This window comes from Myodes glareolus, chromosome 2 (genome assembly GCF_982192425.1).
Source record: "Myodes glareolus chromosome 2, mMyoGla1.1, whole genome shotgun sequence".
Lineage (NCBI taxonomy): Eukaryota > Metazoa > Chordata > Mammalia > Rodentia > Cricetidae > Myodes > Myodes glareolus.
In genome coordinates, this window is record NC_142027.1 from 85,512,867 (window position 1) to 85,535,705 (window position 22,839).

The following is a 22,839-nucleotide window of genomic DNA, read 5'->3' on the forward strand; positions in this document are numbered from 1 at the left end:
TCGGCTCCATGCCTTCCAGGATCCAGGGGCTCAGTCAGTCTGAGCAGGTTAACGCAGCACTTAGGCAGCAGGAGTCAAAGCACAAGTCGTTGCCACATCCAGCGGAAGCTCTATTTGAAATACCCACCACAACGCTTGTGTTTGCACCTTGAACTTTGTCCCGGCAGAACAATATAGGGATGCTGGGCGGGCTGTCAGCTGATCTTGCAGCCGCTGTCTCATGATCCCCTATATCGGATCAGAGCAGGACGGGGGCCGGGGTGATCTGTGCTGTTTATCAGTCTCTGGATTTTTGCACATCTAACTTCTCGAGTACTGCAGGATCTATCCTTAACCTGTTCCATTGATTCAGGTCATGACCCAGAAACAGCGCCATCTACTGGTTAACAGGTAAAAGGGCAGGTTTCATTTTTAATGGGACTCTAGCGGCTTTTGCTGCCCCTTTGGAAGAAATCACAAGAGGCCTATATGCCTATGGAGGTACCTTAATTTACTGGTTATTAGATTTCAGTTTCCTTCTTCATAATATATCATTATGAAAGTATATGGTATTAACTGATAGGATTAATTCCATGATAGGCAAAATGGACTCCTTATCTAAGGGTACTAGGAACTTACCTGAACGGGTCCAGGAAGTTGAATTTGACTTTCAGAAGTTATCACAGAGTTTTGATAAGGTAACAGACAGAATATACCTCCAGGATGGCAACTTACACAATATCTGGGGGCAGTTCAATGAGGAGATATTATCTTTGAAAGGCAACATTAAGACATTGGAATCACAGGTGCAAAATGGGGACCAGAAAATTAATACCATAGGGAAATCACTAGAAACCTTTGGAGATCAGAAGATTCAGGCCTTACGTGAGACAATGATTAAGAGATTTGAAATGACTGAAGAAATTATTGGAGCTGATGAACCAGGTGAGAAGATACAAGGGCAGGATACAATGCCACCACTAGCTGTCAGAACTGGTTTACCCAGGGTTTTAGTGACATACCCCGTAATTTATTCTGACAAAGAGTCAACTTCTAAAGGCTCAAAAGGAACCAAAGAAGCTAGATGGATGCCAGTAGGAATGAATGACCTAAAGGAAATTAAGCAAGCTATTATTAATAATGGCTTACACTCTACATTTGTTAAGGAAATGATAAGAACTTGGGCTTCTAATGTCAGGGCTATACCCCATGATTTCTCCCAGTTAGCATCAGCGGTGTTAGAAGATGGACCTTCCTTGAGTTTGGAGTTTATTTCAGAGAAGAATCCAAACATATGGAACAGCAAGGAAGAGCAAAAGGTATGGAGATTTTGCAGGATCAAATTCTTAGCATAGGAGTGTACAATGATCCACAGGACCAAGCTCTTTATGATGATGAAGTATTGTCCCTATGCTACAAAGCAGCCTCGAATGCCTGGGATAGGATACCAGAACCAGGGAGAAAGGTAGAGACATATAGCAGGGTTAGGCAGGGACAGGGAGAACCCTATACTGACTTTTTGGAAAGATTAATTAAGGCTCTGAACACAGGAGTAACAGACCCAGAAGCTAGACGACTAATTCTTGAATTGCTGGCTTTTGAAAATGCAAACTTAGACTGCAAAAAGATAATTGGGCCTTTGGATGAATGGATCCAGCATACCATGAATTTTCAGACCTTTACTTACGATGACGAATCTTGGGTAGGAGAAGCAATTTCCAAAGCGATGAGGGGACATCAACCTGCCAAATGTTTTAATTGTGGGAAATTAGGACACCTAAAAAGGAATTGCAGGCAAGGAATTTCTAGGAATAGCACTTCATCAGGGAATGGCAGGAATAGGAAACCTCGGCCTTCAGGTATATGTAGGAGGTGTGGTAAAGGACAACATTGGACCAATGAATGCAGACAAACAACAGACAGACAAGGCAACCCGATACCATCGGGAAACTCCCTGAGGGGTCTCTCACAGGCCCAAGCCAAAAGTGGCCCAGTCATTCCCAGTAACCGTGGAGGACATGTCACACCAGGAGAATTAAAAACTCTAGAAGCTTCTGTGCAAACCTTTAGAGGTACCAACAGCCCTACCTTTAGAATGGCTAACTGAGAATCCAATATGGGTTAAGCAATGGCCTCTAGCTGAACATAAATTGCAGGCTTTAGAACAATTGGTACAGGAGCAATTAGATGATCAACATATTGAGGAGTCAACTAGCCCTTGGAATTCTCCTGTGTTTGTTGGCAAATGGAGAAGGGCTGTCAACAAGGTAATTCACACTATGGGCTCTCTACAGTCTGGAATTCCTTTGCCTTCTCTGTTAACCAAAGGATGGCCTCTTATAGTTATTGATTTGAAGGATTGCTTCTTCACTATACCTTTACAAGAAAAGGACAGAGAAAAATTTGCCTTCACAGTGCCTACTTATACTACTTCTCACCCTACTAGGTGATACCAGTGGACTATCCTACCACAGTGATGCTCAATAGCCCCAGCCTGTGTCAATACTTTGTAAGTCAGCCATTGGAAATAATACGGAAGCAATTCCCTAAGTCTATAATTAACCATTACATGGATGACATTTTGCTATCCGATTCAAACATAGATACTTTGGAAAGAATGTTTGAGGAAATAAAGATAGTTTTGCCTAAATGGGGATTACAGAATGCTCCTGAAAAGATTCAAAGAGGAAATTCTGTTAATTACCTAGGTTACAGAATAAGTTTACAGAAAATTAGGACACAAAAGGCACAAATTAAGAGTGACCAGTTACATACTCTTAATGACTTTCAAAGATTGTTAGGAGACATTTCCAGTCTACGACCGGCTGTTGGGATAGCACCTGATCTAACAGTTCATTTAAACAAAACTTTAGATGGTGACAAAGATTTGGATAGTTCCATAGAACTAACAGCTGAAGCAGAAAAGGAATTGATGATGGTTGAGGAAAAAATTAAAGGAGGTACATGTGGATAGGGTGAATCCAAATCTTAGTTGTATTCTAGTCATATTACCTTCCAGAATTTCTCCTACAGGAATTTTAATGCAGAGGGAAAATATTATTTTAGAATGGATCTTTTACCACACAAATCAAGTAAAAAATTAAAAACTTATATAGAAAAGGTCTCTGAATTAATTATAAAAGGTAAACTGAGACTTCGTCAAGTAGCAGGTATAGACCCAGCAGAAATTATAGTGCTTTTCACTACTGATGAAATAAAAAAGTTATGGGAAGATAATGAACCATGGCAAAGGGCTTGTGATAATTTTTTTGGGAGAAATTAATAGCAACTATCCCAAAAGCGGTAGACTTAACCTTATAAAGAGAACTTCTTGGATTCTTCCTCAAATTGTACGTGATGCTCCAATAATTGGTGCCCGTACATTTTATACTGATGATAATAAATCAGGGAAGGCGCGTTACAAATCAGACGAATTGAGTAAGGTGGAACAAAGCCCTTATACTTCTGTCCAGAAGGCAGAATTATATGCCATTCTTATGGTGCTAAGGGATTTTAAAGAACCTCTTAATATAGTTACAGATTCACAATATGCAGAAAGAGTTATCTTGCATATTGAAATCGCTGAATTTATACCAGATGATACAGAGTTGACTTCATTGTTTATCCAGGTACAAGGCATAATCAGGAATAGGCTTTGTCCGATGTACATAACACACATCCGGTCCCATACGGGTCTGCCAGGTCCTCTAGCACAAGGTAATGCAAAAATTGATCAATTATTGATTGGAGACGTATTGCAGGCCTCAGAATTTCATTAAAAAAAATCACGTCAATAGCAAAGGCTTAAAGATAGAGTTTTCCATTACATGCCAACAAGCTAAGGAGATTATAAAGAGATGCCCTACTTGCTCTTTATATAACCAAACACCGCTACCTGCAGGGACTAACCCAAAGGGTATTCAAAGGAATGAAATCTGACAGATGGATGTGTTCCACTTTGCAGAATTTGGAAAATTAAAATATGTACATCACACCATTGACACTTATTCAGGCTTTCAATGGGCAACTGCTTTAAGCTCAGAAAAAGCTGACTCAGTAATCACACATTTATTAGAAGTTATGGCCATCAAGGGTATACCTGCACAAATAAAAACAGATAATGGTCCAGCTTATGTATCTAGGAAAGTGAAATGGTTTTTTGCTTATTATAATATTAAGCATCTTACAGGTATACCATACAATCCTACAGGTCAAATAGTCATAGAAAGATCAAATCGAACTATAAAGGATATGTTAAATAAACAGAAAGGGGTGGAAAATGCCCCCAGAAATAGATTACATAATGCCTTATTAACCTTGAATTTTCTTAATGCTAATGAGAAAGGAACAGCAGCAGCAGAAAGACATTGGGTAAGTCTGCTGAACTAAATCAACCGGTTTATTTCAAGGATGTGTTGACCTCTCAATGGAAGCTAGGAGATGTGCTACACTGGGGAAGGGGTTTTGCTCTTGTTTCCACAGGAGAAGAAAAATTGTGGATACCATCAAAATTAATAAAGATTGGTTTGAAGAGGAGAAACCTCTTGAAAAGGAGAAATGACAGCTCATCCACAATGATGATAATCATACAGGTGGTAAGAAAAACATATAGAATGGGGGCAGGGTTTTGTTCTTATCCCTGCAGGACAACACTCATCTTCAAAAAATTCAAGTGACCCTGGATATTTGAATACTGACGGAAAAATTTACTACCCAATATGGATCACCAAGAAAATTGAATAGGTTCCGTAAGTAATAATGTTTACAAATACTTTTTGTTTATTTATATTCGTAAGTAAATAGGAGTTATTTTGTTTCCACAAATAGCCAGAGTTAGACTCTGGCTCAGTCCCTCTCTAATTCCAAGCCTGTTGTTAAGAGAAAAACCCAAAGTTTCTGTCTCATGCCAAGAGCCATGATATGGGACAGAAGGAAAAAAGGAATTTAGAAAACACCTTTGCTTTCCTTCATATCTATCATACTTTTCATTGAATATATCTATCATACCTTTCATTGAATATATGTATATCAAATTTTTGTTTATATAACTAATGTTTAAGTTTTCCACAATGAACAATGAATTTTCCTGCAGCAATCTTTGAAATTTCCAGGAAGAAGATAGGGCCCCGTAACAACAACTCTACCTGGCTGATAAGACGTCATGATTCTGATAGCCCTACTACAAGGCCTGTTTGGGGTGCCAGCTGCACAAGACGGTCCCAACTTGGCTAGCTGAAATGGTGCACATCTTTTACAACATTCTGGCCAGACTCCACAAAATACTCAGAGACTATTTGCACTCTTACCAGACATTAATCTTGAAATTTAACCCTCATTTAACTTTCACAGGATCCCCCAGAAAGAAGGTCACCCCCATGAAACTGGAAGTAATTCTAGAGGACTATGTCCCCTCTCCCAGTAAAGTTTGTCCTCGGGTTTAGGGACATCATTTACGGGTTGATTATAATTAGTATAAGGTTGAGGGTTGGGGGAGGAATTTTATAAGCTCAGGGATCTTTTTGGAAAAAAAAAGGGAAAAGTGGATGATGGGATAATAGATTGGTATTTGTGAGTTATTGTTTATAGATAATTACATTGGCATAGATTTTTATATATGGATACAAATTAATTATATTTAATATTGTATGCATGCATGCTTCTACTTCTGTTTAAAACATTTTTATGTATTGATATATATAATATTGATATATATTTACCATACTGCAGTGTAGATTTCTACCTCTAATTAAGATACTTATATATTGTCTATGTATTGATATATATATTTACCATATTGCAATGTATACTATACCTGTACATTGTTTTCATTTGGAGGTCATTGTTCTCATTTATTGCAGTTTTTTATTCTCTTAGTCTTTAATTTAGATAGGTATTAAGAATTGTAGATCAATAGTCATCTATGTTTGTCATATTTATAGTTAGACTAATCAGGTTCTTTAGATACATAGAGATTATATTCTGTATAAATAATCTTCAATCTCTTCAAAGAGCTGTAGAAAATGGCATTTAATTTAATCTTAGCATTCTGTGGTAGTGAGACACAACTGCTCCTGGAAATACCTATCTATTCCCAAGATATTGTTGAGCACCAAAGACACTCCACTTGGTGCTTGTCTTCTTGGCAAAACTGGCCTCTGGGCAAGGAACTGCCCATACCTCAACTACTGACAAAATACATAGTATCTGGAAATGGAGAAACAGAACTGTCAAATATTGCCAAGACAGGGTAAGACGGTTTTGAAAAATTTCTTGCCTGTTAAAAATAATCTGTCAGTTATTCTAGGCCTTAGTCAAAGTTGGTTGCTTCAACGCTGCAAACGTGACTTTGGGTGATTGCCCAGGTAGCCAGTTGTCTCTGTGATTTGTTGCACGTTTTAGAAGTTGTTTGATTGCACTTCCTAATTACTCAGGTAACATTATTTCCCGTCTCAGACCTTCGATGGGGTTGAAGACTAGATAAATGTAGTTACTTTCCTCTCAGCCAAGTTATTTATTACACAAGACTTAAGTTAGTTAGAACAGGATATTTGTTCTTATTGTATATAATTTCGTAGTAGGTTTTAAACAAAAGGGGGAGGTGCTGTGGGAGTTCCTTCCGCTCCTTCAGCCAATAGCCACTCAGATACCAGCCCACTGGGGTGTGGTCTCTCTTTAAAAAGCAGTGGTGGCCCTCTGCTTGCTCTCTTGCTCCAGCGACTAGACTCCTTTCCTGGCTGTTGTGTAGGACGGTGTTCTGTAAGTTTTTTCCCCTCAAATAAATAACCCTTTGCATCCAAACTGGTGTGGGTTGCTATGCCATGCCGGAAGTAAAGACCTGTATTTTGAGATCTGCATTTTGTTTACAGCCATTTTTACCTAGTTTTCTCTTCACTGCTTAAATATTCCCACTGAGGCAAGAAAGAAACATAGAGAAATTAACAGGACCATTAAGAGGAAAAGACCATGTCATCCCAGAGTCTGATTAAAATTCCCTCCCTCCTCTCCTTCCAATCCTCCCTCATCTCTCCCCTAAATCCAACTCCTCCTCCTTTCCCTTCAGAAAAGAACAAGCCTCCCAGGATATCAACCAAACATAGCATATCAAGTTATAATAAATATAGGCACATCCCCTCAAATTGAGGTTGAATGAGGCAACACAGTAGGAAAAGGACCCTAAAAGTAGACAAAGGAATACAAAACAGTTCTGGCTCCCACTGTTAGGAGTTTCACAAGAACATCAAGCTATACAACCATAACATATATGCAGAGAGCCTAGAACAGACCCACACGCTCCCTGATTGTCGGTTCAGTCTCTGTGAGTCTCTATGAACCCAGGTTAGTTGAATCTATGGACCATATTCTTGTGGTGCCCTTGACCTCTGGCTCTTATAATCCCTCCTCCCCTCCTCAGCAGGATTCCTTGAGCTTTACCTAATGTTTGGCTATGGGTCTCTGTATATGCTGTCAGTTGTTGGATAAAGCCTCTCTGATGACAATTATGCTAGGCTCTGGTCTACGAATACAGCAAAGAATGAATAGAAATTTCACTGACTTTTTTTGGGGGGGGGGAGAAGGGGGTCTGGTCCTGTTTGGTTCTATCCTAGATCTCTGGGCTATCCAGATTCTCACAGAACATAATTTTCAAAAACACACTTATGTCTCCAACAACAATAGAGGAAAAAAACAATTCATTTATTTTAATTTTATGTGCACTGATGTTAGGCCTGCACATATGTCTGTGTGGGGGAGCCAGATCACTGGAACTTGCTGAATTACAGACAGTTGTGAGTTGCCATGTTGAGTGCTGGAAATTGAAACAGTGTCTATTCTCTGGAAGAAGTGCCATCTCTCCAGCATCTCCAATTTTTTTATTTTACTTCCCACCCCTCACTCCTCTGTAAGACTGGCACTGGGATTCCATCCATTGTTTCACTTCACCAAGGCTTTCCTTCATACCTCTGCACAAGTTATTTAGTGGCTCCAAAGTTAGGAGCTTTAGCCTTCTCCCTCATAATTCACGAGATCCCAAAATTACCTCAAAAAAAAAAAAAAAAGCAGTAACAACTACTTGACTATTACACTGGTACATATTACTGTGCTCCCTTAAGAAGCAGACTGCAGTTCCCCCATGTGAAGAAATTCTGAGTAGAGCATCGTTATAGGTACATTCCTATAATCCCAGTACTTGGGACACTGAGGCTGATGGCTGGGATACTTTGGAGGACTGAGAGACTAAGGTCAGCCTGGGCTATGTGGCAAGACCTTGTCAGAAAGCAAAGAGGAGGTGGGCTTTAATTCCAGAACTCAGGAGGCAGAGCCAGCAGGTATCTATGAGTTTGAGGTCAGCCTGGTCTACAGAACAAGTTCTGTTACACAGAGAAACACTATCTCTAACTCTCCATCCCCCAAAGAAGCATAGAGAAAATAAGAGAGAAAAGAGTTAGCTAGAAAGAGAGAAACCAGAAGAAGAGGGAATGAGGGGAAGATGTAATTCTGGGGTTACAACTGATGCCATCTGTCTAGCTACACTGTAACTTTTCCGATCCCTATTCCCAAACAGTCACTGCCCATCCACAGCTGATGCCACCTGTCTACTCCAGTAGCCACTGCACACCCATTAGCATAACTTCTAATTACCTTTCCAGGAAGTTACACCTGAAATGTCACCCTGAGTCCCTCAAGAGTAGATTAGGTACCTCTATGGTAACCTGTAAGTTTATTATTTTGCAGTCTTACCCTAGTGTAATTGCCTGCCATCCTCAGAAGTCTCTAAGTTCCCTAAAGAGTTAAACCACTAGCTGTTCAACAATGAATCACCTGTATCTGACACATGAATAGAACTCGGGACATAATTGATTTCCTTTAACTAGCTACCAAATACATTATAAGAATCAAATTTACAGAAAGAACTATTGCCAAAGAAAAGCCAAAATGAGATGCAAAATAATTAACTGATGTAATTTTACACTTAAAATAACTTTCAGTGAGCAAAGTGTATCTGGCTCTGTGTTTGACGTCTTCCTTGGAAGCAGGTAGAAATTTAATTTTTGGAAACAGAGTCATATTTAAACTACTAGGTGAAGCCACCCCAGAGAAAACAAGCATTAGCAAGTGTATCCGTCCTGTGACCTAAAACCTCCATGATTCACCTACTTCCTTGTTGCATGGAGGTCGCTTGTTGGTTCCCGGCTGCACAGCCTCTCTGACTCTGCCTCCTTTCTCCCAGCATTCAGTTTAGTTTTCCCCGCCTAAGTTCTATCATGCTATAGCTCCAAAGCAATCCTTTATTAACCAATGGTATTCCCAGCATACAGAGGGGAATCCCACATCACCTCCCCTTTTCTGTTTAAATAAAAATGAAGGTTTTAACTTTAACATAGTAAAATTACATATAACGGAGCTGGCAAGATGGCTCAGAGGTTAATAGCACTGGCTGTTCTTCTAGATAGTCCTGAGCTCAATTCCCAACAACCACATGGTGACTCACAGCCATCTACAATGAGATCTGGTGCCAACACTGTTTACACAATAAATAAGTAAATCTTTTTTTAAAAAAAGCAAAATTACATATAACAAAACAGGTATCAAGCAAGAATTATAGTTACAATATTTATATCTTCTTTATCTTTTATTATAACTAAAGAAAACTATACCTATAACTATAAATTCTTCAACTCCATCAAAGACTCTAGAAGAATATAATATTACCTAAGTAAACAGGAGGTGCACTGTAAGCAATGTAAAAAGCTCTAGAATTGACAGAGACATCTCACTGCCTGGACAGTCATCCAAAGTTCTTCTGTATTGTTGGGGCATCCAATCTTCAGCCCACAGGCCCATAGTATCCAGCAGACTTTTCCATGAAGCAGGAAATTTCAAAGACAGTTCCACCTATATTGGCAATTTGTCAGTCACATTTTTCTTTGTCCTACAGAATGTCTAGCAGACTCTTTCATGAAGCAGGAACTCTGAAGAATGGTCTCACCTTTAGGCAAGTTCAGCAGCATTTCTCTATGGGTCCTGCATATCCAGTTCATCAAGCAGTCCAGGCAAGAGCAGTTTCTTACACAAAAGGCTAAAAAACTCCATAAGAAGCCTCTTTGATACCCATCTTCCTCTTGAAGTTATTGGTGCTGCCAGGAGTAGATGTGTCTCATTGTCATGAAAAATCCTAAGCCGGGCAGGTAGTGGCGCATGCCTTTAATTCCAGCACTTGGGAGGCAGATGCAAGTGGATCTCTGGAAACTCAAGGCCAGCCTGGTCTACAAGAGCTAGTTTCAGGACAGGATCCAAAAGCTACAGAGAAACCCTGTCTCGAAAGAAAAAGAAGAAGCAGCAGCAGCAGCAGCAGCAGCAGCAGCAGCAGCAGCAGCAACAGCAACAGCAACAGCAACAGCAACAACATGTCTGCAGGCCAGAAGAGGGCACCAGACCTCATTACAGATGGTTGTGAGCCACCATGTGGTTGAACCAGGAATTGAACTCAGGACCTTTGGAAGAACAGGCAATGCTCTTAACCTCTGAGCCATCTCTCCAGTTCCCTAGCTCTAGCTTCTTATTGGCTTACTCTTACATATAAATTTAATCCATTTCTATTAATCTCTGAAGCACCACGTGGCTGTGATGTACTAGCTAAAATTCTGGAGTCTGTCTCCAGTGGGGTTACATGGCTTCTCTCTGACTCTGCCTCCTTTCTCCCAGCATTCAATTTAGTTTCCCTGCCTATCTAAGTTCTGCTCTGCTATAGGTTCAAAGCAGTCCTTTATTAACCAATGGTATTCCTAGCATACAGAGGGGAATCCCACATCACTTCCTTTAGAACAGAAGCCTTCAAATCATAAATGCTTCACTACCTACTCCCTAGCTTCCTCGACTCGATGTATTTATGGAGACCACAGCACTAACAAGTTTTTTTTTCTATTAAACTCCTTTAGTGCTCTAGAAGCCTATGAATTCAGGTATACACAACAAGGGGTGGAGGCCCCACAGAGTTCCTCTTTATAAGAATATTTGTTAATTTCAAGGCTATAACGATGTTACGGATTTTAGAGAAATGGGAAACTGAGTAGTAGTTAACCTAAATAATCATTTACATCAAGAAAGTAAACCACAAATTCCATGCCAACGTTGGTTCAGAGATCAGTTACATCTCTCTTAATTTCAGAAGTATGGGTTCAATCCTCATTTACATAGACTCTTTTGTAAAGTGTATTTCAAAAGCACTAAAGTTTTCAGTGGCTGGGTTTCAAAGAACTTGAACAATGCACTTGGATTCCAAAGTCTATCTTTGCTTTTGTTTCTTAGAGCTCTACTCAGGGTATTGATCCAGCAACCTTTGCTTCTCATGCTATTTTTAGAAGGCACTGCATTTCTACTCTCCTATAATATGCCTCAAGTTCTTAATTGCAGCAACATTTAACAATTTGCAAGCATAAATTTCAGGTGCACACACGCGCACCTGTCACTATTTGGCAATGTGCCAGGCAGCTGAGAGCAACTGCTGCCCTAGAAGAAATCTATAACTTCTCACCCACAAATATTCACTGGAAAAACCCAAAGGACATACAAACAGTAAGTACAGATACACTGAAGTAGCTACATAATAAACCAACCCAGGGCAAACTATATTTTGTGAGGTGATGAATGATGAGATGTTGGACTTTCACTTGAATGGATTTAGTATTTCTGAGTCACTGTGACAGACCATGGTGTGTACACTGCCCTAGACTAAGCCAATCTAATACAGCCTTGCACACAAAAACATAAACACTGGTCCGAAACAAGTTACTACAGATACTTTAAAACCAGTGTTCAGCTGCTTTGGAGGACTCAGAAATTCTATTCCCAGGTTTATACCTAAGAGAATTGAAAACACATCCACAGTAACTCATACCTGAAAGTTTGTAATAACATCATCTGTAACAGCCCCAAAGAGGAAACAATTCAAATGTCCAACTGACAAATGTGGTATACTCACTCAATGCACTATAACTTAACCCCAAGAAAGGCAATAAAAGCTGCAAGAGAAGATACGGAGTAACTGGTAATGGGCACTTAGCTTCTTTATGGATGAAATGCTCTGGAAGGGGACAGTGTCAATGGCTACAGCCTGTAAATACGATGAGGAGGCTGAATTTTATAGCTTACATCAAGGCAACTTACAACAGTAGGAACTCATTTGGAGACCGAGAGAGAGAGAGAGAGAGAGAGAGAGAGAGAGAGAGAGAGAGAGAGAGAATGTATGTATACATACATGCATTCATGCCTCAGGTGAATGTGAAGGGACAACTTTAAAGAGTCAAGTTATTTCCTTCCACTATGGCTCTATGGGTTCTGGAGATAGAACTTAGGTCAGGCTTGCACAGCCAAGTACTCTTATCTGCTCAACCATCTCTCTGGCCCAGTTTGGAACTTCTGATAACTGCTTTGAAGAATACTGAAAAATCATCGACACCAAAAAGTCTTCAAGTATTAAGGTTAAAATAGCAGGTGAGTGGGGCTAGAAAGATGAGAAGGCTCAGCAGCTAAGAGCGAGTACTGCTCCTGCAGAAGACTCAGGTTCATTCCCAGCACCATATGGTAGCTCACAACCACCTGTAATCCAGATGCCCTCCTCTGATCTCTGAGGGCACCAGCATTCACCTTTACATACTCAACCACACAGATACATATACTTTAAAAAATAATAAAAATAAATTACAGCAATAAGTGAATGCCATCAACTCGACATACCAGACACTTCTTGAGGTGACAAAGAAAGTATTGTAGTAACTTCTAAGTAATAAGAAGATAGCCAACATCTGTCTCAGCTAGTATAAAGAAAAGGGTAATAGTATATTTAATTTCTAGCAGGAGCTAAGGACAGAAAAAAGTAAAGCAATCAGAACTGGATTCAATAATAAAAAGACACTGCAAAGAAAAGGTCAGCACCAAACACAGGGAAAAAAATGTCACAAATCTGGCATATAGCATTCCCAATAACAAATATATCACATTTCAAATGTTTGTAAATCGAATTCATAACTAAAAATAATTTATGAATGGTCTATAATAGTTTATTTTTTATTATTTTTATTTTCCTAGCTGAAATCCAATATAGGAGAAATCCCACCCCTATCTTTTGTCTCACCACACATCAGAGTGTCAACCAGAGAAATTCCACTATTCCTAAACCTTTGACTAGAGAAAGACTCTCACCCACCTCAATCTATAATCACTGCTACTCCCACAGAACCCTAGCTCCAGCTCTCTGTGAGGTCAAGCCAAAGTGGAACTGTCTGCTAGCCAGAGCTACAGGCAAAGCTGAGTTCTACATGGTAGCTCCACACACAGACCCCTGCATCTGAGAGGCCACCTGGACTGCATGGTCAACAGTGCTGATAGAAAGCTGCTATAAACACACAAATAAGCTGTTTGGTACATGTAGATAAATACAGCCCAACAGACAAAACAGAGACCTTATTACAGTCAGTGGGAGAAGAGAACATTTATGAGGCTTAAACTACTACACACACAGCAAGGCACAAAAAAAAAAACTGGAAAAGAAAATAAGTCAAAAAAGCATAGCAAAGAAAAACCTCCACCCACGGATGAGGCTTTGCAGGAACAATAAAAAGCATATTTTTCCTATTCCTCAGAATGACCTGGCGAGCTCTTCTCATTTTCCAACAATCAAATACTGTCATCTTGAAGAGTTTTTCCAAAACATCCCAAAGTAATTCAGAGCTTCCTTCCCTGCATTACAATAACATTATTATAGTGCTTATTAAAATTGCTATAATGTTTGACAAGTTTATTTTTCCAGGAGAAACTTCCTCAAATAATGCAATGTTTCATCCACCTTTGCCTTTCCAATGCTTCAGACTGAGGCACACAGAAAGGCCTAATAGACAGCTCAGTGAATTGAGCTTTTCTAATCTTGGAAGACTCAATCGAACTAACAGCTTACACAAACAAGTTCCAACTGAATTAATTTGCCAACCCTACAACTAGAAGCAAACAGAAAATAAAAGAAAAACATGGATTCTAAGCATCAAACCTGAAAATGACCTAAAACAGGAATTAAAAATGTACTACTCAATGCCACATACATAAGACATGCACTGTAAATATTATGCTTGTCCCTTCCCATCACTCTCCCCTGCTCCAGCGAGAAAGGGTTTCTCTGTGTAGCTTTGGAGACGATCCTGAAACTTACTTTGTAGACCAGGCTAGCCTCGAAATCACAGAGATCTGCCTGTCTCTGCTACCACTGCCTGGCTTCCATTACGTTTTTAAAAGATTGTAAGAAACACTTATCAATGTATATCCAAGGAATCAAGACTACAATAAACACTGAATCAAGAGTCCCTTGTGTACAGGCAGTGGTGGCGCACACCTTTAATCCCAGCACTTGAGAGCCAGAGGCAAGCTGATCTCTGAGAGTTCAAAGACAGCATGGTCTAAAAGAAATAGTTCTGGGACAGGCTCCAAAGTTACAGAGAAACCCTGTTGCGGGGGAGGGAGGGAGTCCCTCGTGCTGGCTCCCCAACAACAAGACAACCATGGGAGCAGGTATTAACCCAAATGAATGTTGGGTAGCTGTTGCATCTTTGGAAGTTGCCCAATTTTTTATCTTTAATTTTGACAACTGATGCTAAACTTGAGTAGAATGGAGAGACAGCTCAGTAATTAAGTTGTTGGTCTTGCAAGAGGACCTGGATATCCCCCCACTACCTCCCCAAGACAGGGTTTCCTAGTAGCTATGGAGCCAGTCCTGGAACTCACTCTGTATATCAGACTGGTCTCGAACTCACAGAGATCACCTGTCTCTGCCTCCCAAGTACTGGGATTAAAGATATGTGCCACCACCACAAGGCAGGATCTGGGTTTGATTCCCAGCACCCACATTATGGCTCACAACCATCCATAACTTGAAGCATTTATGTATGTGGTACACATTCATACATACAAAATAAAATTTAAAAGCACAAGAAGCTGAAGTAAGATTGTTTAAGTTCAAGACCAGCCTGAGTCACAGAGTGGCTGTAAGTCATCTTGGACTATATGAACCAGCAGATCCATGGTATCTGAGGTGTCAATGGAGGTAGGGATGTTGTCTGGAGTCTTCATTTTAACCATATGAAGCAAAGTGGTTAAGAGCATGGGTTCCATTGCAGCCAGGTGTGGTAGCACACTCCTTTAATCCCAGCACTCAGAAGGCAAAGGCAGGCAGACCTCTGTGAGCTCCAAGCCAGCATGGTTCACAAAGCAAGGGGGGAGCGGGGACACATGGGTTCCAGAATACACATATTGCAAAGGCATTCTCAAGTCCTAACTGACTTGGCTACTCACAGGCCAAATCTGCCTATCTTTTAATGGCTTAGTTTCCTCATATGTGAACTGACCATAATAGGATTGATAGTTCTTATGAAATTAAATAAATAAATGTAGGGTGCTTCAGCCAGAACCTAGGACTTAATTATCCAACAATTTAGCTGGTACCATTACCTCTATCAACTAATTTCTTGAGTTTTTCACAAATATGGTCCAAAGTTTCCTGCTTCTCTCTCCTTCCCCTACCTCCCCTATATTCTTTGGCCTACTGAACATAACTATAACAAATTAAGAATACTTTGGTGGGACCAAGTCCCAAAAAACAGGGGCGAGAAGATCTTTGAGTTCAAGGCTAGCTTGTTCTGTGGTCTACAGTCAAAGCTCCTAGTGAGACTTTTATCTCAAAACAAACAAACAAAATAAACCATTTCTGTGCTTCCCCCCAGTAAACTCTTGCTCCAAGTTGATTTTTCTAATTCTCCCCCCCCACACACACACACACACAACCTACCTCAGGGTGTTGCTCAGTAGCTCAGGCTAATCTAAAACTCAATTTTCCTGCCTTAGCCTCATAAAAGCTGAGATTACAAGCACACAGCACCACTTCTGGAAAAATTCAATTTTTTAATTCTATAAATGTCCAGTGATTATACGGGGAAAAAAATCTTAAAAAAAAACCTTTATGTCTTAAATTTCTTCCATTCTGCCGGGCAGTGGTGGCACACGCCCTTTAATTTCAGCACTTGGGAAGCAGAGGCAGGTGAATCTCTATGAGTTCAAGGCCAGCCTGATCTACAAAAGCTCGTTCCAGGACAGTTAGGGCTACACAAAAAAAACCCTGTCTCAAAAAACAAAACAAAACAAAAAAAAATTCCATTCTTTCAAATGGTTGCCCCCTAAAGTACTCTTTTGGTAATAAGGATTAAAAGATGCTATCTCATTTATGGCATATTAAAGAATGAATTAATTTCAAGATGTACTTTATGAACTTATTTTTAACTCTATTAAAAATCTGAAATTAGCAAGATTATAAAAGGTCCTTTATCTCTGTATATAGTCATGCTTAAAGTACTTCCCTATTCCCGGCATTCCTTAGGATGCTGATTTTTATCTGGCATGTTGTATATAAGAAGGGTAGTGTTACTAACTCATTATGTCAAAATTATAAAGTTATTTTCTAAATTTTAATAATTTAACAAGCTAATTCCTCTACTCTAAATTATTTTACTAATTGCTCATATTCTGGTTACTGTACAGCTAAAAGAAATGTTTTCATGTATTAATTTTAATACCCAAGTATGTCCAACCAAAGGTAATCTTCGTTATTTAATTTTACTGGAGGGCTCTAGAATCTCTGCCAAGTGTTATTGCCTGTCCAGGTTCCTTGCGGACCATGACATCTCAGTAGCAGAATATACCATTAACTTGAAAGCAAATCACTACCAAAAGCAAATGACTTGACCATCTTATTATAAAAGATTAAAACAGCCACAAATTTTATTATATACCAAGTCTAAAAAAGCATAAACTTATGCTTTACCGACATAAGATCAAAAACTTCAAAAATATAATGTAGCACTTTACTAGTCTGGCCTTATGAACAAGCCAAACAGAAAAATATTCCCCATGGAAGCAAAACTGTTCTCATTCTAAAACTCTCTTGACACTTGATTCACTACAAAAAACACTAAGGTTCATCACAATAAACAGAATCTTTAAAGGCTTCTGGAAAACCAACCCAAAGGATTAGTTTTAAACAAATTTCACCAAATGCAAATATACATCTGCAATTGCCATAAATGATTAAGAAATACACACTAACACCAGTTACTTTTAAGATATGTAATTTCTTCTGAAATTATTCTTAACAGCTCGGATGAAACCTACCATCAAAATGTAAAAGGTATTTAAAGTGCCTGCCTCCATATAGATTATATACTTAAAAAGCCCACAATCAAGCACATTTGGATATTTTATTAGCATAACTTGGCAATTTATGAAACTGGCTCCTTTCATAAGAATAAAATATAAAAATCACTAGCATTCTTAAAAATACGAAAATTGGCCAAATGTACCACAATATCAAATGTCTTGGGAGTGGAGATTTTATGACCATGTCCCAACTGTGTGATACTGAGAAATGAAAGATGCTTTAACCCTTTTGAAAAATATTATGCTGCAAATTCAGATGATTTCTTGAAGTATAATTCTTTAGTAAAATGCTGACAAACAAATCTAGTTAGACAAGAATCAACAAGGGCTCTGGATGTCACTCCATTCGGCTACAAAGTACATGTAAAGCCACACGACACCCAGAACATTAAGTATTCCATCCCTGCCTCCTGCCTATATCTGCATGGTTTCACTGCTGCACAAAAGCACTGAAATACATTATAAGAAGGTTTAATAAATCTAAGAGTTTAATAAGCAGACACTTCCTTCTCCATTACCCAGACTACTGAAGTATTTATAAATAAGCTCCCTCGAAAAGAACTCTGCAGCTTTAACGGTGTCACTTCGTAGTGCTAACGCAGTTCTGACTATGCACTCCAGTGAATAGGAAAACGTCAGTCTCTAAACAGTAAACTAGCAACTAGCCAAACAAGGGATGATCAAGGAAAGCTGTTTCTAATAAATCCAAAAAAATAAGCTACGACGATATGTCCCAATAATTTCCTAGTGTCAAAGGCAACAGAGATAATACCTACTTGTCCAAGAGAAAGATGAGAAATTAATATTTTCTCCCCAACTAAGAACTGCTGTCTCTTTTGTTAATATTACAATGCAGTCATTTACTGACAAAGGAAAACTGAGTGCCTCAATTCACTGTTAAGTAAAATTAAGAGCATTACCAGTCATAGGTTTTTTTCTTGTTTCTAGGGGAGAATATCTAGAGCTAAAAGATTACTTAAAGTTCACTGACAGCTGATAAATTCTGGTTAGAGCTTGCACAACACAGCCCCTATCTGTCACTTGTTTTTTTCCCACACCATCCACTCTGCACCAAATCCCCATTGTTCTATATAAAAACTCACAGCTAATGATACCTGAAGAGCAACTGCTGAATTTACATTGCAGATGATCCTCCATGGAATTCTCCAGACCCACATTCACTCTTCTTCGCCCCCCGCCCATCAAATCCAAATTTGGTCATCAACTGTTTACAATTGATAAGGGAAAAAAAAATCTCTGCTTCTCTTCCAGACGGATGGATGTCATTCCGGAGGCGGGTGACTTAGTCCCCAAAAGATTACCGCGATCAATCGACCAAAGAAAAGTATGCACTTAAAACATGTATTTTATAACGACTAAAACAAAACTGTACTGTGCTGAAATTCACAAAAAAGGTACACTGCCCATGAGACAGACGGTCCTTCTCCCTCTTGAACGCAGGGTTTCTTGTGGGTTTAGATTCCTGGGACGAACACCACTTCCTCCCCAAAGCAGGCTGGCCGGGACAGAGGCAGAGGCAGTGGAGACCACGGCCGGCCACCTGCCTCTCAGCCTCGGGGACACCCGCGGGGACACCCGCAGCGACACCCACACTCACCCATCTTTCCTCTTCGCCTTGTAGACGTGCCCGTAAGTGCCTCGACCAACTTTGCAGCCCTCGTATTCAAACAGGTCCTCGACCCGCTCCCGTTCGCTGCTCAGCTTCACTTTAAAGTCATAGTCCATTGTCACAGCCTCCGAGGCCGGGGTGCTGGGGTGGGGGGCCGAGGGCAGCGGTGAGACCGGGCCGCGCGGCAGCCGCAGACCCCGACCTACACTCGCCGGCCGCAGCACCAGCCCGCCTCACGCGGCGACGGCAGGAGGCCCCGCGCGGGCGTCGGGGACATCCAGGGGAGAGCCGGGCGGTCCCCGCGGGCGCGCGACAGCCGAGGGACGCGCTGGGGGCGGGGAGCGGCGTCCGCCCTTGTCCCCGCGCTCCCGGGGCGCCGGCTCGCGCGCGGTTAGCCGCGCGTGCTGCTGCGGGCGCGGGGTGGCCACGGCTGGCTCTGCTCCTCGCCCACGCGCGTCCGCGCCTCACCTTCTCCCACACGCGCTCACGCACACTCAGGCTGCCATCAGCCCCGACAGACCAGCGACGCCACACAACAGCCGGTAGCTCCCTTCGAGAGAGGAGGAGGGCGGGCAGGCGGGCGCGGAACACGGCAGTCGCTGTCGTAAAAACGTCGCGAAGCCTCACGTTGACTCCGCCCCGTCTGCGAGCGGCTCTGGAGGTGGCAACCGCCCCTTCTGACGCCGGTACGCAAAAGGGCCTCGCTCAGCCACGGTGCGGAGCTGCAGACAGACTCACCACGTGGACCAACCCGGTCAACCGTGCGGCTAGAAACTACAAGACTCAGAATGCACGGTGACTGCTGTAGCCGCCTCCTCCACAACGTCGCGAATTGAGAGCGTTGCATGATGGGATTGGTAGTCCATCTCGCAACGAGTTACGGCTGCATGGAGATTATTTTTTTCCCAAAGCCATAGCACCACAATCTAAATTAGCCCATAGCAAAAGACACTCGTTAATGAAAGGGTATTTTGTATTGGAGTCACTTCTGAACTACAGGATTTAAACAACATTATTGCTGCCTCCCTGCAAGCCTCTACCTGTCTCTAAATACAATAAATTACGCAATTGTATTTATGGCTTGATTTCCTTCATCTGACTGTGTATTTCATTGAAGTTCTCGGGTGTTGTACGTGCTAGGTAAGCGTACCATTATACTTCAAGTCAACTAAAGCTATTTTCACTTCAGTGAAGATTGAACTCTAATTTGAAGTCTGTTGACACAAAAATACAGTTATCACCTCGAAGAGAATTAGAGTTTATTCTAGAGCCAAATATGAGTGATCATGGCTTAGAGACATAGATTTATTATCACAAATTCCAACTTGGAAACAGTTTATTGAAATCTTTATATATAAGAGAACAAAATTAACGGAGGGGGCTGGGATGATTGATGGCTGGATTGATAAAATAAATGCTTGGTACATGTTATAGTTTGATTTCTGTTGTGTAATAAACACCATGTCCACACACAACTTAGGGAGGAATGGATTATATCAGCTTACCGTTTAGTCTATCATCAAGAAGTCAAAGCACCTTTTTTGGGGGAGGGGTGTTTTTAGACCATACATATTTATGTGTGCCTGTAATACTAATGCTAGGGATGCATAAGAGGCAGGATCTCTGTAGCAGGATGACCAGCTAGTCTTACTGAAATGGTGTGCTCTAGGTTCCATGACAGGCACCAACCTTCAGCCTCCAGACACAAGCATACACACACATGCTTACACCTGCACACCTATGTGCATATACAAGAACACTTACACACACATTGGTGGAAACATCAAGTAGGTTGGTGAAAGAAAAGCAAGAACGTATCTGCTATGGGCCATATATGTTCTCTCCTGGCCAATTCTTAGCTTTTGGGTTGGTGGAAGTAACTGATCTGTTTATGTATCCCCTAAAGATTTAACTAATATGAAGATGTTAGATCACAAACAGAGATGAGCAATACATAGCCTTTTAGGTGGATAAAAATAGCCCAAGATAATTTGTCTTCCAACCGGTGACATCCCAGTTCTCCCTAATTGTGGAAGTTTTAATCAATCTTGCTTGTAAAATATTTTTGTTAATTTTTAATTATTTATTTATATTTCATAGATGAGTACTCCGCATATATATCTGCAAACCAGAAGATGACATCAGATCCTATTATAGATGGTTGTGAGGCACAATGTGGTTGCTGGGAATTGAACCCAGGACTCTTAACTACTGAGCCATCTCTTGCCTCCCCCTACCCCCCCAAACACACACACACACACACACACACACACACACACACACACACACGCATAAAGTATTTTGAGATGCAGATCTTTTGTGAGGGGAACTTCAGTTCAAAGCTCCCCCAGTTGGCCAAGCATCACACCTTTGTATATGTGGAGGTCTAATGTTTGCCGTCCCACACTGTGAGGAGTTTGTCTCTAGAGTCTGATAACAGATGAGGATGACTAAGCAAGAAAGCCAGGGTGCAGGAGAGAGAAGTAACTAGTAAAGCCATTAAGGACACAACAATAACAAAAAAACCACCTGGATGAAATCAAGTCACATCTATTAGTTATAATGATCCAAGTTTGATTTATACCTACAATTGAAATAATCCAGAACAAGGCTGGGTCGATGGCTCAGTGGTTCAGGACATTTACTGCTCTTACAGAGGACCTAGGTTTAGCTCCCATCACCCACATGGTGTATCACAACTGCTTGTACCAAAAAAAAAGGCAAACAAAATTTTGCCACGGGGCTGGAGAGATGGCTCAGAGGTTAAGAACACTGACTGCTCTTCCAGAGGTCCTGAGTTCAATTCCCAGCAACCACATGGTGGCTCACAGCCATCTGTAATGAGATCTGGCACCCTCTTCTGGCATGCAAGCATACATGGAAGGAATGTATAATAAATAAATAAATAAATCTTTATAAAAAAAAACTTTGCCAGGTGGTGGTGGCGGTGGCGCATGCCTTTAATCCCAGCACTCAGGAGGTAGAGGCAGGCAGATCTCTGTGAGTTCGAGGCCAGCCTGGTCTACAAGAGCTAGTTCCAGGACAGGCACCAAAGCTACAGAGAAACCGTGTCTTGAAAACAACAACAACAAAATATTATGAGGTCAGACTTCTGAGAAATCGGGATTCCACAGATTTTGCAAACATAACTAAACTCTTTTTAATATTTATTTTATTTCATGTAATTCATGTTTTGCCTGCATATATGTCTGTGTGAAGGTGTTAGATCTCCTGAAACTGGAGTTACAGACAGTTGTGAGCTGCCATGTAGTTGTTGGGAATTGAATCCAAGCCTTCTGGAAGAGTATCCACTGCTCTTAACTGCTGAGCCAATGCTCCAGCCTGCATAATTAAATACTTTTAATTTTAAAAATTTTATTTACATAATCAAATATTTCTTATTTTATAGTAGAAAATGGGAAAGTTCAATAGAAGTCACACTTTAATAATCTGCCTGCCTTTGCATCCCGAGTGCTGGGGTTAAAGGCATGCATCACCACCACCCTTCTTGTCCATTCACTTCTTATCAGCAAAATATGACTTATTTAATTTTAAAAATACCAAGTAATTTTACTATAGCTCACCTTAAATATTCACCAAGAAACACAGGTGCTTAGGGTAGAGAGATAGCTGTATGGTTAAGAGTACTAGCTGCCCTTCTAGTGGGCCGAGATTTGATTCCCAGCACCCACATGGTGACTCATAACTCTCTATAACTCCAGTTCCAGAGGAGCTGACAAATTTTTCTAGCCACTGTGTGCACTGCACAAGCATAGTGGCACATACACACACTCAGGCACACACAGACACACACGCACACACAGACACACACGCACATACATACTCAGTATTAAAAAAAAATTTTTTAAAAGGCAGGCTCATGAGTTATAAAATATAACAAACAATGGAGCTGGGGAGATGGCTCAGAGGTTAAGAGTGCTGACTGTTCTTCCAGAGGTCCTGAGTTCAATTCACAACCACCA

The 22,839-nt window shown here is 40.8% G+C and overlaps 1 protein-coding gene across 8 annotated transcripts in view; it reads right to left on the reverse strand.

The window, feature by feature from the left end:
• The window catches only part of Cdk8 (cyclin dependent kinase 8), a 71,461-nt gene extending 52,027 nt beyond the window's left edge, over positions 1–19,434 (reverse strand). For 4 of the 8 annotated variants that reach the window (XM_048418393.3, XM_048418409.3, XM_048418387.3 and 1 more), the window contains exon 1: positions 18,845–19,433. In XM_048418393.3, coding sequence (XP_048274350.1) covers positions 18,845–18,972 — 128 coding nt within the window. In that variant the 5' untranslated portion in view covers positions 18,973–19,433. Of the gene's footprint in view, positions 1–18,844 lie in introns of all 8 variants that reach the window. The other 4 variants (XM_048418418.3, XM_048418427.3, XM_048418374.3 and 1 more) reach the window with 3 other exon arrangements.
• Between the last annotated feature and the right edge of the window lie 3,405 nt (positions 19,435–22,839).